Source organism: Diaphorina citri, unplaced genomic scaffold (genome assembly GCF_000475195.1).
Source record: "Diaphorina citri unplaced genomic scaffold, Diaci psyllid genome assembly version 1.1 scaffold1883, whole genome shotgun sequence".
Lineage (NCBI taxonomy): Eukaryota > Metazoa > Arthropoda > Insecta > Hemiptera > Psyllidae > Diaphorina > Diaphorina citri.
In genome coordinates, this window is record NW_007379309.1 from 37,568 (window position 1) to 56,562 (window position 18,995).

The 18,995-nt window shown below is 38.3% G+C and overlaps 1 protein-coding gene across 1 annotated transcript in view; it reads left to right on the forward strand.

Moving 5' to 3' along the window:
• LOC103517546 (muscle, skeletal receptor tyrosine-protein kinase-like) overlaps positions 1-18,628 on the forward strand; it is a 33,308-nt gene extending 14,680 nt beyond the window's left edge. Inside the window, exons 8-11 of the mRNA XM_026829597.1 lie at positions 3,609-3,782; positions 16,503-16,661; positions 18,270-18,344; positions 18,536-18,628. Of these exons, the coding sequence (XP_026685398.1) occupies positions 3,609-3,782; positions 16,503-16,661; positions 18,270-18,344; positions 18,536-18,628 (501 nt within the window). The remainder of the gene's footprint in view (positions 1-3,608; positions 3,783-16,502; positions 16,662-18,269; positions 18,345-18,535) is intronic.
• The last annotated feature ends 367 nt before the right edge of the window (positions 18,629-18,995 follow it).

The window sequence follows — 18,995 nt, forward strand, 5'->3', positions numbered from 1 at the left end:
CTACATACCACCTACCTTCAGGCTGTAAAACACTGAAACAACTAAAGGTGTTTGTACCTATATTTGATCAAGTAGGTATTTGTACGTATATGTATGTGAGGTCCATAAACATACTTGGATAATTATTAGAAAAACACACGTCTTTTACACGGGTATAGCACCGTATAATTAATTAATACCCCTACATATCCCCGCGAGATATTGCGGGGTAGGTATTTCACAAAAACAGAGGCAGAAAAGGACAGAGGGATAGGGAAAGGGAGACTAAAACAAAGGTCACAACTTTGGGGATTTTAAAGGCAAACATAAAAGCAAACACTGAATGGAACTTCCTACCTGTATTTAAACCTCCTACGTATACAATTTACCGTATTAAAATAAGCTCTTTCATTGATTCCCCTATACGTCTCGGATAAGTAGGTATTTGGTATAAAGGGTCTTTTCAGCTGTCCGTCGCGACGGAAGTATCTGGGGTAGATATATTAGATACTTTATCTATAACCACATTACTGGAGTGGGTAAAAACAAACCTACACACGCGCCTCCTCATTAATATCAAATATCAACACACAAGATTGAGATCTCGTCACTTTTAATGAGGATACAAACCTATCAATCCTACAGCATATGATGACAAGACAAGAATGAGAGAGAGGGAGAAGGAAATAGCGTGTGTCTATGTCAGAGAGAGGAAGGGAGAGAGGGAGGGAGGGAGAGAGAGAGAGAGAGAGAATATCAAATATCAACACACAAGATTGAGATCTCGTCACTTTTAATGAGGATACAAACCTATCAATCCTACATCATATGATGACAAGACAAGAATGAGAGAGAGGGAGAAGGAAATAGCGTGTGTCTATGTCAGAGAGAGAAAGGGAGAGAGGGAGGGAGGGAGAGAGAGAGAGAGGGAGAGAGAGAGAGAGGGAGAGAGAGAGAGAGAGGGAGAGAGATGATCTATCAAAAGAATATGTAGTGGTATTTACCTGTATAACACTACGAGTACGAGTATGTAGGAAGAAGACTTAGCTAATGGTTACCTAGTAATTACGTTCTCTACTTGAGTTCCTGGTATGGAAATCTCATTTTGAAGACATAATAAATAAGTAGATGAATTAGATGACATACTAACTTAGATATGTAGGCAACAGAAATGGGAAGGAGAGGGAGAGAGATCAATTCTATGGGAGCCAGAGATTTGAATAAAATAATGTTTCGTAGCCTGAAGGCTTTTTCCTTTGAAAAAAAAAAAAAAGGATTTTATCCGGGAAAAAACATCCATAGAGTGACTACACTGCTCTCACTAAAACTCGGTAAACCCGGGAGCGTAATCCAGATGTAGAGATATTATTAAGCATTTTTATTTTATATTGTGTTTTTTGAAATAAACCAATCTGTCTACGTAGCTCTACCCCCTTGCAAATGTTTCCCTTTTTTGAAAACGAAGATTGAATTAGGCAGATAATAAAATTGTGCTCAAAAGAAACGTACCTTTGGCCTCTATACCAGAGATAAACCGCAAAGATAAACCCAGGAGCGTAATCCAGATGTAGAGATATTATTAAGCATTTTTATTTTATTTTGTGTTTTTTGAAATATACCAATCTGTCTACATAGCTCTACGCCCCCGCAAATGTTTCCCTTTTTGGAAAACGAAGATTGAATTAGGCAGATAATAAAATTGTGCTCAAAAGAAACGTACCTTTGGCCTCTATACCAGAGATAAACCGCAAAGATAATATCCAGGAAAAAGATAAGAAGGTAAAGAGTTAAAGAGTCTACACAAATATACAAGGTTCCCTCATAAAAGTTATAATTAAGTAGGTATATCCACCTGTAGCTTATAGGTAGGTAATAGGATTACCATGTAATCCAATATGATATGACCAAGTAATAAAAAAGTCTATAAATACATTAACGTTGCAGTCTGCTGAAGCCAAATGGACCATAATCCTAATGTTCCCTACGTTATTGCTGAAGAGAGATTTATAACAGCATACAACATAATAGATCACTTAACATATGCTCGAATGAAATGTTGCAGTCTGCTGAAGCCAAATGGACCCTAATCCTAATGTTCCCTACGTTATTGCTGAAGAGAGATTTATAACAGCATACAACATAATAGATCACTTAACATATGCTCGAATGAAACTAATGGCTGTAATGTCGAATCACAGCAAAATATCTGTGTAGTTTGGAACAGGATTTACGAGTCCTGGAATGGCGATGAATATTAATGAACTTGGTCTCTATTTCTATTGCTCCCTCTCCTCCTAATCTCTGGTCATTAAAAACACACATTACTTCCTCCCCTTTTTCCCGATTCGTACCCTTCCTCCCTATCATATCCATAAACATTTCAGCAAACAAATATCATCCTTTTCTCTATTAGGTGAGCAATTTTATCAGGGGAGGACCTAAAGAATGGAAGGGGGAAAAAAGCTATTGCCCGTTCAAAATCCCAATAAAAAAGCCTTGCTTGATTGCAGGGTAACCCTTGCCCATTTTGGGTGTCATAGGGTTTATTATTATTAATTTAGTACCTATATTTCCTGTATTTAGGGGCACCTAAATGTCTCTGCGGCCCCTAAATATCCGGGGCCCACCAATGGTCTTGCTGACCTATTTTTATATATATATATAGGTACACCTCCCGCACTTATCAACATGGTTATTTCCTATTTCTGCCTCCCCCAAACATACAAGACCCTTTACCCCCACACCATTTTTTTTTTTTGCCAAACGAATATTTATGAACTTATTAATATGCAAACCCATGACACGAGTGTGTCATGTGCGGAATATTTTCGATCAACTAAACCCTTAATGACTTAAATCCTTCTCGAAGAATGGTGAAATTGCTCGTGTGAGTATGGTTTTTGCCAAACGAATATTTATGAACTTATTAATATGCAAACCCATGACACAAGAGTGTCATGTGCGGAATATTTTCGATCAACTAAACCCTTAATGACTTAAATCTTTCTCGAAGAATGGTGAAATTGCTCGTGTGAGTATGCAGAGTGCCTCCCTAGGGGGTAGGGTGAGACTGGTGCAACTTTCTCTCGAAAATATACCTGAGAAACAAAAGCGGAAGATATTATCCTGGGTTCTGATAGGTAAAGACAAAGAAATAGCACAACTTCGTTTGTATCTTTTGCAAAAAGTCCCTTTCTTCCAATATTAGCTATGTAGGACCTAAGATATAAGACCAAGGAGAAAAAGAGTGGATTTTTCGGGTACCTAGTTACCTGTCGATAGCCTAACCTCTGTTGAAAGTCTTTTGAACTCTGACATTTATATTTTGGGCATAAATATCTACATCTAGCATCTACTGAAGTAAAGTATGTAGGTGTACAAGTAGGTATAAGACTTTTTTTGTGGTTGACTAAAGTAAACATCTATCATAGTAAGAAGCATGATGTTATGTCTCAGAACACCTACACATAACGGCATGACCTTTAACCTCCCTTTCGTTTCTTCCCTCAGGAGCATCTTCTACTAGTAAGTCAGCAGATAGCGGCTGGTATGAAGTACCTGGCAGACCAGAGGTTCGTGCATCGAGACCTGGACATAACCTTTAACCTCCATTTCGTTTCTTTCCTCAGGAGCATCTTCTACTAGTAAGTCAGCAGATAGCGGCTGGTATGAAGTACCTGGCAGACCAGAGGTTCGTGCATCGAGACCTGGCCTGTCGGAATTGTTTGGTGGGAAACAATCTGACCGTGAAAATCGCCGACTTTGGAATGAGTCGCGATGTTTACACGAGCGATTATTATAAGGTAAGAAGATAAACGCAAGAACGTAATCAATCATCTTTTATTTGTAAGCGCCGTGGGATCAATTCCCGCCGGACTTTGGAATGAGTCGCGACGTTTATACGAGCGATTATTATAAGGTAAGAAGATAAACGCAAGAACGTAATCAATCCTCTTTTATTTGTAAGCGCCGTGGGATCAATTCCCGCCAGGGGAAAACTTCATCCTGAAAACTGAAAAGATAAGGTTCCTTTTTTGTACAAATTGAAAATACAGGATAATTTTTACAAACTTTACTGGTTTTTGTGCTCCTTCTTTCTTCGATTTCGGGACGATAGGGCTTCATCCTAAACAGATAAAGTTCGTTTTCGGGACGGCTGGCTTTCTCCTTTCCTGTCCTTCTTTCTTCGATTTTGGGACGATAGGGCTTCATCCTAAACAGATAAGGTGGGACGTTAGTACTTTATCATTTAAACAGATAAGGTTCGTTCTCGGAACGGTTGGCTTTCTCCTTTCCTGTCCTTCTTTCTTCGATATCAGGACGATAAGACCTCCGTTGTAGTTCCTGAAAATAAAATGCTAACTCTTTCTGGGTTATAGCAGAAAGAAGCATAAGTCGCTTTCCCTCAGATGAGCTTCATTGGGAAAGTGAAAATCACCCTGTCTAAAAAAAAGTAGGATATTAAAAAAGTGGACCCTCGGGAAAAAACAAGGGCTTTTGAAGGCAGGACTAAAGAGTCCCTTTTTACCAGTAGATCAAATAGTTTCGTTTATTGGTGGGAGTATTTTATAAAAATTTAATTGGGTCACCTTCTCAGAAAAAAAAACCCGGGCGGATATTATACTGTCTTCAAGTTACGTTATCCTTGGAGAGTATGTATAAGATGTCCTTGGGATATTTCTACATGATTTAACCTACAGTGTAAATATGTAAAGTCGTATTATTTGTTGTAAATATTGATGTACATACATACATACATACCATAATGCTTGGTGTACTTTAGTCTAGGTACGTATAATATTAACAATAATTAAGAGTCACTATTGTGGTAGGTACTTAGGTATTTGCTAGAAATCTTTTTACCTGAAAGCAAGCAAGTTCAAATACACACATACTTTCCCCTGTTTCAATAGAATTTAATTTTAAAATGTTGTACATTTATTTTAGTACGAATAGTTTATTTTTGTTCATAGATTTTTACTTTGTTTGTAAATATCATTCTCAAAATCCCAACTTTCGTTTTATGTTTTGTATCAACCCTACCAACCAATTTGATTTGCAAGTGTATCCGAAATATATTTTAATTTCAAAGATGTGGTCTGCATAGTGAGAAGAAGGAAAGATGTTTTCATTTTCTTGAAGGATTTTGGCCATACTAGGTAGGTAGTTGGCTCGCTCGTCTAGGTACGTATAATATTAACAATAATTAAGAGTCACTATTATGGTAGGTATTTGCTAGAAATCTTTTTACCTGAAAGCAAGCAAGTTCAAATACACACATACTTTCCCTATTTCAATAGGATTTAATTTTAAAATGTTGTACATTTATTTTAGTACGAATAATTTATTTTTGTTCATAGATTTTTACTTTGTTTCCCCAAATATCATTCCCAAAATCCCAACTTTTGTTTTATGTTTTGTATCAACCCTACCAACCAATTTGATTTGCAAGTGTATCCGAAATATATTTTAATTTCAAAGATGTGGTCTGCATAGTGAGAAGAAGGAAAGATGTTTTCATTTTCTTGAAGGATTTTGGCCATACTAGGTAGGTAGTTGGCTCGCTCTCTCAAACCTCTTTAAGTAACTGTAAGTAAATTCTAACTGATATTGTTACTAATACGTGTGATATTGAAAACGCGTACAATGCAACATTTGTCAGGACTTGATGAGCCACTAATACTCTCTTTTAAAAACACGAAACATGATAAGAAGTTATCGTTTACGTAAATGATTCTAGCACTGAAGAGAAAATCAGACATGGTTAAAAGAAAAACGCCTTCAATTTTCAACACTAAACGTTCAGATTTAGTTTAAATACATAAATACTCCCTGTAAAAAATCAAGGCAACAGTAAGTAATGATTTGTAAGTAAATGATTCTAGCACTGAAGAGAAAATCAGACATGGTTAAAAGAAAAACGCCTTTAATTTTCAACACTAAACGTTCAGATTAAGTTTAAATACATAAATACTCCCTGTAAAAAATCAAGGCAACAGTAATGATTTGTAACAAAAATATATTAGAAACTAGAATAACGAAAAGTACGGGTCAAAATGGAATGACCTAGATAAAATAAAAACATAAATATGTATAAGTAATGATAAGAAACAATTCGGCATAAAAGGGCTGACCTATTCTAATATCAAGTTCATAATACGTAGAGGAACGATATTTGTAATATTTTGACGTCAAAATGACGCAATGAGACCATCTTATTTGTCCACCAAGCAATATTTTCTTTTTGACATGTTTTAGCTTTAGCAAAGAGCAAAATGGTGACATTATCTCTGGAAATTGACTTCATTGACCAGCCTTCTCCATGCTTGTCGATCTTGGGCCAAGCTTTGCCAGTTTTGATGAACTCCGGCTTCAGCCAGGATGTCTTTGACACCTTTTTCCCTTGGTCAACGTGCTTTGTCGTAAAGAAGATTTAAAGTCCACTGAGAAGAGTAGTTCTCTTTTATAGCTAGTTTAAATACATAAATACTCCCTGTAAAAAATCAAGGCAACAGTAAGTAATGATTTGTAACAAAAATATATGAGACACTAGAATAACGAAAAGTACGGGTCAAAATGGAATGACCTAGATAAAATAAAAACATAAATAAGTATAAGTAATGATAAGAAACAATTCGGCATAAAAGGGCTGACCTATTCTAATATCAAGTTCATAATACGTAGAGGAACGATATTTGTGACAAACTGTATGCTTAACACAATTAAAAATTCGTTTCACTGTGACTTCTTCAATCGAAATCAAATCATGAATCTTTGTGGCAAAGCAGAGAGCTTTTTCACAACTTCAGTGAGTATCACAGCATTACTGACTGCCTCCTTAACTATTAATTTTCATCTACTCGTATGTATCATCAATATACACTGGTAATGCTGCCACTGGTCGCTACTCGATAAAAGTAGCTACTGACTTGTCCTCACGAGGCTGAGTGCACCCCGAACTCGAGAACTTCTTCAATCGCTCTGTTGTTGTTGTAGCGGCTTTAGCTATAGCCGAAAGGTGATGACAAAATAGAGAAAATATATCTTCTATGTGCCTCCTTAACTATTAATTTTCATCTACTCGTATGTATCATCAATATACACTGGCCATGCTGCCACTGGTCGCTACTCGATAAAAGTAGCTACTCACTTGTCCTCACGAGGCTGAGTGCACCCCGAACTCAAGAACTTCTTCAATCGCTCTGTTGTTGTTGTTGTAGCGGCTTTAGCTATAGCCGAAAGGTGATGACAAAATAGAGAAAATATATCTTCTATCGGCCATACACCTGGATGATGGTCTCTAGTCATGTATAATTGGCTCGTCCTGAACCGCAGTCAACCATCGTGAGGACTTGTGCTTGTTCTTTTCAAACAGAGAGAATCTATCAGCTATCAGCTAGCTAGGGTTGTTAGGGTTAGCTGTTCCTCTTCCTGGGTATGGTACGGCACAGACCACACAACTCTAATATAGCAGTTGTTTAGGTTAGTCGCACAACCAGACGCTAGTCTACTCTTCAAATGGCTCGTCCTGAACCGCAGTCAACCATTGTGAGGACTTGTGCTTGTTCTTTTCAAGCAGAGAGAACCCTTTGAATCTATCAGCTAGCTAGGTTTGTTAGGGTTAGCTGTTCCTCTCCCTGGGTATGGTACGGCACAGACAACACAACTCTAATACAGCAGTTGTTTAGGTTAGTCGCACAACCAGACGCTAGTCTACTCTTCAATCGTTCTCGTTCTTGGTGGTAAACATTTGAATATCCGAGGAGGCTAGTTGAGGGTCCTTGTTGAGTAGAAATCAATAAATAAGTATAAAAAACCAACACATTAGAAAGTCCATATGAAGAATATCTCACCAGTTTTATCTGCAAGGTTTGCACCTGGTTCTGTATTAGTAGAGTCCAAGATATGATCACTTGCAGCTATATTGAATGGTTCGGTAGTACTAAAAATAACCAAGAACTTCAATCGAGTTTTTCATGGAAATGGAAACAATTAAACAAACTCCGTTGCCGAGTAGGCTTGTACTCCGGGGGTTCCGGGTTTAGGGTGCACTCAAACTCGTGAGGACAATTAAGTAGCTACTTTATTCGAGTAGCGACCAGTGGCGGCATAACCAGCGTAAAAAGATTATTGAAATATGTAGATTGCAAACGAGGCACTTAATAATGCTCTGATATCCACGAAAAGTTGTGAAAAGACTCTGCTTTACCACAAATAATTGATGATTTGATTTAAACCAATCTCCATGTTCTCAGGTGCTCAAACTGATCTAATAATGCTCTGATATCCACGAAAAGTTGTGAAAAGGCTCTGCTTTACCACAAATAATTGATGATTTGATTTAAATTTTAAATCAATCTCCATGTTCTCAGGTGCTCAAACTGATCGTGCAAGGGATCATGCTCATTCCGCCTGACAACTGTCCCCGGCCTATCTGCGAGATCATGAACCTGTGCTGGAAAACCGAGCCCCGAGACCGCATCAAATTCCCCGAGATAGTCGAACGTCTAGCAAAACCTATCGAAGAGGAGATCCCTCTCCCACGACCTCCGGCTTTGCCTATCGCTACGGACCATCTCAGTACGATACACCGGGCGCCCATGTATAATTCTAATGAGATGCTGGATGAGGAACAATACTTGCAGCCCGAGGGTTACCATGCGGACCCGCCGGGACGGTTCCGACAATACTTCCAGCCTATCCCGAGTTAGGCGAGATATTTCACACCTGTCCCGAGGACTAAACATGGACCAGCAGTGTCACAAAGAATAGAACAGAATATACCTTGTTTAGACTACCAGCAGGACTGAAAATTCCCTTTATTCTCGCAGTCTAAACTCTGTGGAGAACCTAAATGAAGGTACTCCACACAGGGGCGAAACGGTGTTGTAAAGGTTTGAATGCAATAAGATGTCTATAAATAAAGGCTACCAGGGAATGTTACTGGGTATTGGCTACGACTGATTTATTTTTTGTTACCTACTTTCCTTATTCTTAAAATAATTTGTATGTATTACTGTCTTCAAGTTACGTTATCCTTGGAGAGTATGTATAAGATGTTCTTGGGATATTTCTACATGTTTTAACCTACAGTGTAAATATGTAAAGTCGTATTATTTGTTGTAAATATTGATGTACATACATACATACCATAATGCGTTGTGTACTTTAGTCTAGGTACGTATAATATTAACAATAATTAAGAGTCACTATTATGGTAGGTATTTGCTAGAAATCTTTTTACCTGAAAGCAAGCAAGTTCAAATACACACATACTTTCCCTATTTCAATAGGATTTATTTTTAAAATGTTGTACATTTATTTTAGTACGAATAATTTATTTTTGTTCATAGATTTTTACTTTGTTTCCCCAAATATCATTCCCAAAATCCCAACTTTTGTTTTATGTTTTGTATCAACCCTACCAACCAATTTGATTTGCAAGTGTATCCGAAATATATTTTAATTTCAAAGATGTGGTCTGCATAGTGAGAAGAAGGAAAGATGTTTTCATTTTCTTGAAGGATTTTGGCCATACTAGGTAGGTAGTTGGCTCGCTCTCTCAAACCTCTTTAAGTAACTGTAAGTAAATTCTAACTGATATTGTTACTAATACGTGTGATATTGAAAACGCGTACAATGCAACATTTGTCAGGACTTGATGAGCCACTAATACTCTCTTTTAAAAACACGAAACATGATAAGAAGTTATCGTTTACGTAAATGATTCTTTTATAGCTCACTCACTTTTTGTCTTTACGCCTCTCTAGCCCTTACACCATGAAAGCTGACTTACCTATAGTGGGATATCAGACTAGAACGATGCGTGAGGACCTTGTTGCAGATTTCACAGACATATGGCTTGGCTCCCGTATGTTTCATTAGATGAGCACTCAGTGATATGTTCGTCTTGTAAGCCATGGGGCATTGAGGACATTGGTAAGGCCGGGTATCCATATGAACCAGCTGGTGACGATTGAGGATTTTTATAGCTCACTCACTTTTTGTCTTTACGCCTCTTTAGCCCTTACACCATGAAAGCTGACTTACCTATAGTGGGATATCAGACTAGAACGATGCGTGAGGACCTTGTTGCAGATTTCACAGACATATGGCTTGGCTCCCGTATGTTTCATTAGATGAGCACTGAGTGATATGTTCGTCTTGTAAGCCATGGGGCATTGAGGACATTGGTAAGGCCGGGTATCCATATGAACCAGCTGGTGACGATTGAGGAGCTGAATGTGCTGAAACACCTTGTCACACTTGGTGCACTTGAAGATCTCATTGTTATGAATCTAGGAGGAAATATTAGAATAGTAAATTGGTGTTAAACCCAGTGTTGTTCGGGAACAACACTGTTCAAGGCCGTTAAATAAAAATAACAACAAAATCGTTTTATGATGAAAACTGAGCCAGGACACGTGATTTAGTTGAGTTTTGACCCAATTTTTACTTCTTTAACTATGGGGAAATTTGTTCGGTGGTCTAAGGAGGTGATATTGATATTGTTTCTTTTGACTATTTTTTGTTAAGCAAAAAAAAAAAAGCCTAGGAGGAAATATTAGAATAGTAAAGTGGTGTTGAACCCAGTGTTGTTCGGGAACAACACTGTTCAAGGCCGTTAAATAAAAATAACAACAAAATCGTTTTATGATGAAAACTGAGCCAGGACACTTGATTTAGTTGATTTTTGACCCAATTTTTTACTTCTTCAACTATGGGGAAATTTGTTCGGTGGTCTAAGGAGGTGATATTGATATTGTTTCTTTTGACTATAAAATAAAAATAACAACAAAATCGTTTTATGATGAAACTGAGCCAGGACACGTGATTTAGTTGAGTTTTGACCCAATTTTGTACTTCTTCAACTATGGGGAAATTTGTTCGGTGGTCTAAGGAGGTGATATTGATATTGTTTCTTTTGACTATTTTTTGTTAAGCAAAATTACTTCTTCAACTATGGGGAAATTTGTTCGGTGGTCTAAGGAGGTGATATTGATATTGTTTCTTTTGACTATTTTTTGTTAAGCAAAAACTAAAAAAAAAGAGAGAGAGAGAGAAAATGTCCAGGGACATGAACGTGTAAAACTATCTGAATAATGGTCTTAAAATAACTTACCGATTGTTTATGATAGAGCACCGAGCTGGGATGTGTGAATTCCTTATGACATATATCACAGGACACTGGCTGGCGACCTAATCGAGCCTTATGCTCGTTAGCGATATGTTGACGGAGATCAGTGTACACTTGGAAGCTTTGGGAACAAATGGGACAGGTATAGGCACGCGACTTGTTCAAGTTGAGCTTGATGTGGATCTGAGAGAAACAATTAAAATACATTTAACAAACTGCTCCGACATAGAGTTGATGGAGAAAAAAAAAAGAAAAAAAAAAAAAAAAAAAAAAAAAAAAACAAAATTAAATAGAGAGAGAGACGTGATGAACTCGATAAAGTTCTCATCTTCCTGTACATCCACTGGTTGTCCCTCAGGACTGTTCAGTTTGATGTCCGTAGTGAGTTCAATGAGAGGCATGGAGACCCCTGTGGGTTGCTCGTTGGTGATGGCGATAATACTCTCGGTGGGTTCGCTGGTGTCTGGTTCGTTGCCTGTCGTCAGATCGATGGGCAGACGAACGAAATGGATTTTGGATCCGTCCGTGACCTGAAAAGAAAAAGATATTATAGTGTTTTATTCAGATTGTCGAAGTAGAATAGTCGTCGTCAGATCGATGGGAAGACGAACGAAATGGATTTTGGATCCGTCCGTGACCTGAAAAGAAAAAGATATTATAGTGTTTTATTCAGATTGTCGAAGTAGAATAGTTCTTTTTTTAGCATTTTTTGTGTGAGAGATGTGTGGGTCATTCATATTGAAGTTTGGAACTACAGCGACTCTGAATGGGCCTCAATGTTTGAAAGGTGGAAAAGATCGATATTTTCAGAAATCAAACCAGGTTCTCCCAAGCACAAGGCGAGTAACCACTTTATCAGGGAGCTGACGAAACTTTCACTATAGAAATAGAAACATATTTTATTGTGTATTGAAACTTACTTAACATCCAACATACCTATTTCACAGAAACATATTGAACTTAATATACTATTAACTTACAATGAGGCAATTTTTAGTAAGGAACTGTTTATTACAATGGCGACAAGTGAGCTGATTATTTTCCTCGTTGATATAAGAATCTGTCGTCAGATCGATGGGAAGACGAACGAAATGGATTTTGGATCCGTCCGTGACCTGAAAAAAAAAAAAAAAAGATATTATAGTGTTTTATTCAGATTGTCGAAGTAGAATAGACTATGTTGTTGTTAACGTTGTCGACTACATTTCCGTCTCTAAGCCCAGGAGCTGAGCCACCTCTACAGGATTGGTCCACAAGGCTGTTGGGTCCGGGATGGTTGGAAGGTCTGGGCAATTGAATAGATTGTGGACGAAGGACGGAAAGGAGTATAGAATATAGACTGCCTATACTGCTCGAATGAGACGGAAAAGTCCCTATAATCCCGCAGTCAAAGGAGGTGTTACCCCGTGATTACTATTCGGGATTAAAGCCATGTGTTTCACTTCAACTTGAGGTTTCACTTACCAATTCAACATTAGGACTAACTCTCCCATGAACCAAGCACACCTAAATTCCTGTCAGGCCTTTGAAGCCAGCAGTTCCATTGTAGAAAAATAATGGGACGAGCGTAGGAAAATGGCCTAATGATCAATGTTCCGACATATTAAGCAACAACTTACCAATTCAAATGACTGATCCTCCATCAGGGGTTCCTCACTAGGCTGAGTAAGTTCAGTCATACCAGACTCGGTCTTATCATCCGATGGTAGAATACCTGTCGTGTCTTCGTACAGGTAGAACACATTGCCATCGGTTTGAGAGAATGCAGCCACAGCGTCCGCCCTGGGCAATCGTCTGGGCAATTGAATAGATTGTGGACGAAGGACGGAAAGGAGTACAGAATATAGACTGCCTATACTGCTCGAATGAGACGGAAAAGTCCCTATAATCCCGCAGTCAAAGGAGGTTTTACCTCGTGATTACTATTCGGGATTATTCACTTCAACTTGAGGTTTCACTTACCAATTCATTAGGACTAACTCTCCCATGAACCAAGCATAAATTCCTGTCAGGCCTTGGAAGCCAGCAGTTCCATTGTAGAAAAATAATGGGACGAGCGTAGGAAAATGGCCTAATGATCAATGTTCCGACATATTAAGCAACAACGTTGAATAGATTGTGGACGAAGGACGGAAAGGAGTATAGAATATAGACTGCCTATACTGCTCGAATGAGACGGAAATGTCCCTATAATCCCGCAGTCAAAGGAGGTTTTACCTCGTGATTACTATTCGGGATTAAAGCCATGTGTTTCACTTCAACTTGAGGTTTCACTTACCAATGCAACATTAGGACTAACTCTCCCATGAACCAAGCATAAATTCCTGTCAGGCCTTGGAAGCCAGCAGTTCCATTGTAGAAAAATAATGGGACGAGCGTAGGAAAATGGCCTAATGATCAATGTTCCGACATATTAAGCAACAACTTACCAATTCAAATGACTGATCCTCCATCAGAGGTTCCTCACTAGGCTGAGTAAGTTCAGTCATACCAGACTCGGTCTTATCATCCGCTGGTAGAATACCTGTCGTGTCTTCGTACAGGTAGAACACATTGCCATCGGTTTGAGAGAATGCAGCCACAGCGTCCGCCCTGGGCAATACCTGAAACGAATAGAAGCGATTTTTATAATCGTCAAAACAAAGTACTTAAATAATTTAACTTTATTTGAAAAGTAAACATTACGAGACTCTCACTGGTTGCTATAATACAACGTAATCAAACAGAAATTAGAAATTGGTCTTCTTTCAATGATCTGAATTCAATAAACATAAGTACTTACTTACTTAAGTGTAGATACTACTTACTTATTAACTAATTTTTGTGCGCAGTAAAGATATGATCAAAGTGGGTGTTCTTTCACCTGCTTAGGTACAAATTAAAACTAAGAACAATTTTTTGTTAAAATGACATTAATTTTTCCGCAGCAAAAAAAAAAAAAAAAAAAAAAAAAAAAAAAAACAGTTTTTTATTAAAAAAAAAATGTACTACTTACTTATTAACTAATTTTTGTGCGCAATAAAGATATGATCAAAGTGGGTGTTCTTTCACCTGCTTAGGTACAAATTAAAACTAAGAACAATTTTTTGTTCAAATGACATTAATTTTTCCGCAGCAAAAAACGCTGATATAATTATTTGTTGTCAAATGAATGAGAAAGAAACCATGCTATGGCTATGATTCGAAAGTTAGCTTCTCAATTACATGATTATTACGGACAACTTACCTCTGTAGACACTGTCGCCTCGTTGTTGGTCTTCATCATGTCCAGTATAGATAGGTCTATTGTGTTAAGCAGGGTTGTACTTGGATCTTGTTCATGAGTCTGAAATAGTTGGCTTCTCAATTACATGATTATTACGGACAACTTACCTCTGTAGACACTGTCGCTTCATTGTTGGTCTTCATCATGTCCAGTATAGATAGGTCTATTGTGTTAAGCAGGGTTGTACTTGGATCTTGTTCATGAGTCTGAAATAACAATTACATGATTATTACGGACAACTTACCTCTGTAGACACTGTCGCCTCATTGTTGGTCTTCATCATGTCCAGTATAGATAGGTCTATTGTGTTAAGCAGGGTTGTACTTGGATCTTGTTCATGAGTCTGAAATAGTTAAGTTACAATATATTATTTCATTGGACCGTCATTAATCAACCCCGACTGTTGATCACTTTTTATTCTTGTTTCTTCTTAAATTGAGCTTGCTGCTTAGGTCTTATCGTCCCGATAAGACCTAAGCGAAGAGAGGACGCCGACAGGATAGGAGACAGCCAGTCGTTCGAGAACGAACCTTATCTGTTTAGGATAAAATCCGACCTGGGCGGAATCGAATCTAGCGCTTACAAATCAGACGCGATACTCTCCAAGGTACCTAGGCTGGCATATTGCGAAATGTGAAGTTCAAAATTGAGAAGTTAAAAAAAGGCTACTTAAGCGCTTTAACTACAAGGTCATTCGCGCCAACTCCTGGTTCAGATTAGGTGGTGCACATTTACATATGTATCTCCGGAATTCTAATAACTTGCTGCTAAGGTCTTATCATCCCGAAAGCGAAGAGAGGACGCAGACAGGATAGGAGACAGCCAGTCGTTCCGAGAACGAACCTTATCTGTTTAGGATTAAATCCGCCCTGGGCGGAATCAAACCCACGATCTAACGCTTACAAGGCAGACGCGATACTCTCCAAGGTACCTAGGCTGGCATATTGCGAAATGTGAAGTTCAAAATTGAGAAGTTAAAAAAAAAGGCCAAGCGCTTTAACTACAAGGTCATTCGCGCCAACTCCTGGTTCCGATTAGGTGGTGCACATTTACATATGTATCTCTGGAATTCTAATAGGTTTTCTACTGAGTCTTGGTCGTTGTGCAGTTTAATGGCTACTTAATGTTAGTACAAAAACTATATCAGTAGCTGAGGCGAGGTGTACTTACCTTCATATGTTTGGTAAGTGAAGAGGCACACGAGTACACCTTCTCACCTCTTTTATTTGTAAGCGCCGTGGGATCAATTCCCGCCAGGGGAAAACTTTATCCTGAAAACTGAAAAGATAAGGTTCCTTTTTTGTACAACATGAAAATACAGGATAATTTTTACAAACTTCACTGGTTTTTGTGCTCCTTCTTTCTTCGATTTCGGGACGATAGGGCTTCATCCTAAACAGATAAGGTTCGTTTTCGGGACGGCTGGCTTTCTCCTTTCCTGTCCTTCTTTCTTCGATTTTGGGACGATAGGGCTTCATCCTAAACAGATAAGGTTCGTTCTCGGAACGGCTGGCTTTCTCCTTTCCTGTCCTTCTTTCTTCGATATCGGGACAATAAGACCTCCGTTGTAGTTCCTGAAAACAAAATGCTAACTCTTTCTGGGTTATAGCAGAAAGGAGCATAAGTGGCTTTCCCTCAGATGAGCTTCATTGGGAAAGTGAAAATCACCCTGTCTAAAAAAGTAGAATATTAAAAATGTGGACCCTCGGGAAAAACAAGGGCTTTTGAAGGCAGGACTAAAGAGTCCCTTTTTACCAGTAGATCAAATAGTTTTGTTTATTGGTGGGAGTATTTTATAAAAATTTAATTGGGTCACCTTCTCAGAAAAAAAACCCCGGGCGGATATTATCCTAAAGCCGAAACAGACAAAGTTCGTTTTTGGAACGGCTGGCTTTCTCCTATCCCTCCTTCCTTCTCGGAACAACAAGATCTTGGGAGTCCCTGTCTTCCTTCTCTCTACGCTTTCGGGACGGTAAAACCTTATCAGTTACAGTTCCCTCTATTAAATCTTAGTAGTTGCAGTTCCCTCCTTTTTTAAACCCTCGTTCTTAAAAAATAAAATAAAGAATACATATTTATGTAGGTACCTACTTACTTAATTCCCATTTCATTTCTGATCAGATCGGAGGTTCCCGTCTCTTACCAGTCCGATGGATGCCACCAGAGAGCATCATGTATGGCCGGTTTACTCCAGAGTCTGATGTGTGGAGTTATGGCGTTGTCCTGTGGGAGATCTACAGTCTGGGCAAACAACCCTACTTTGGGCATAGCAATGAGGAAGTAAGTACACCCTTAAGTAATAGAGTAGTTACCTTCCTGATAGTTCCCTTTTCAGAAGGAAGATGTAGGTACATTTCGTAGGTACTCCCATAATGTTCATCCCTGTAAAGTAGCTGTGGCTGTGATGATTAAATTTATTCAAAAGATAATTACCTACTTATCTATGATTTAGGTGTCTTTATTATAATAGAGTAGTTACCTTCCTGATAGTTCCCTTTTCAGAAGGAAGATGTAATCGACTTGAATAGGAAAGTAATCCTAGTAGAGTAGTCATAGTCACCTTCCTGATAATTTCCTTTTCAGAAGGAAGACGTAGGTACATTTCGTAGGTACTCCCATAATGTTCATCCCTGTAAAGTAGCTGTGGCTGTGATGATTAAATTTAAATTAAAGTTATTCAAAAGATAATTACCTACTTATCTATGATTTAGGTATCTTTATTCCATTTAAAAGTTGGAGGTCTTCCATTTTCAGTGTCATTCGAGATTTTAGCGGCATAAACAGGGGTTTTTTTACACCCAAGGTACTCCCATAATCTTCATCCCTGTAAAGTAGCTGTGGCTGTGATGATTAAATTTATTCAAAAGATAATTACCTACTTATCTATGATTTAGGTGTCTTTATTCCATTTAAAAGTTGGAGGTCTTCCATTTTCAGTGTCATTCGAGATTTTAGCGGCATAAACAGGGGTTTTTTTACACCCAATTTCAGTGTCATTCGAGATTTTAGCGGCATAAACAGGGGTTTTTTTACACCCAATTAACACCAAGTTATTAAGGTCTAAGCCAAGACTTCTTCTTCCAAGCAACAGCAACAAAGCAAATAAATTTCTAGCAAAACGAACAAAGTTTCAACAATAAATTGTAGAGTTCGCTGTCGCATTTCCGGGAAATTGTTCTATCAACTTCTATCTAAAATTCTGGAACTTTTATTAGGTTTAAATAAATGATTTTGACGGCATAAACAGGGGTTTTTTTTTACACCTAATCAACACCAAGTTATTAAGGTCTAAGCCAAGACTTCTTCCAAGCAACAGCAAAAAAGCAAATAAATTTCTAGCAAAACGAACGCTGTCGCATTTCCGGGAAATTGTTCTATCAACTTCTATCTAAAATTCTGGAACTTTTATTAGGTTTAAATAAATAATAGAAAAAGTTGTAGAGTTCGCTGTCGCATTTCCGGGAAATTGTTCTATCAACTTCTATCTAAAATTCTGGAACTTTTATTAGGTTTAAATAAATAATAGAAAAAGTTTGAAATAAAGTCAAAATGGATAGGTCTTCCCACGTAGGTACTGAATTACTGATAACTTCTAATGAGTACTAAAAATAACCAAGAACTTCAATCGAGTTTTTCATGGAAATGGAAACAATTAAACAAACTCCGGGGGTCCCGGGTTTAAGGTGCACTCAAACTCGTGAGCACAATTAAGTAGCTACTTTATTCGAGTAGCGACCAGTGGCGGCATAACCAGCGTAAAAAGATTATTGAAATTGATTGCAAACGAGGCACTTAATAAGGCTCTGATATCCACAAAAAGTTGTGAAAAGGCTCTGCTTTACCACAAACAATTGATGATTTGATTTAAACCAATCTCCATGTTCTCAGGTGCTCAAACTGATCGTGCAAGGGATCATGCTCATTCCGCCTGACAACTCCCGGGTTCAGGGTGCATTCAAACTCGTGAGGACAATTGAGTAGCTACTTTATTCGAGTAGCGATCAGTGGCGGCATAACCAGCGTAAAAAGATTATTGAAATTGATTGCAAACGAGGCACTTAATAATGCTCTGATATCCACAAAAAGTTGTGAAAAGACTCTGCTTTACCACAAATAATTGATGATTTGATTTAAACCAATCTCCATGTTCTCAGGTGCTCAAACTGATCCGAGTCTTGGTCGTTGTGCAGTTTAATGGCTACTTAAGTAATTATATTACTTGGTACAAAAACTATCTCAGTAACTGAGGCGAGGTGTACTTACCTTCATATGTTTGGTAAGATAAGAGGCACACGAGTACACCTTCTCACATTTATCACAGGGGAATCTATTCACGGTGGGTTTGTTATGGCAGGTCCGCACGTGTTTTCTTGAGATCATGAACCTGTGCTGGAAAACCGAGCCCCGAGACCGCATCAAATTCCCCGAGATAGTCGAACGTCTAACCAAACCTATAGAAGAGGAGATCCCTCTCCCGCGACCTCCGGCTTTGCCTATCGCTACGGACCATCTCAGTACGATACACCGGGCGCCCATGTATAATTTGAGTCTTGGTCGTTGTTCTGTTTAATGGCCACTTAATGATATTACTTGGTACAAAAACTATATCAGTAG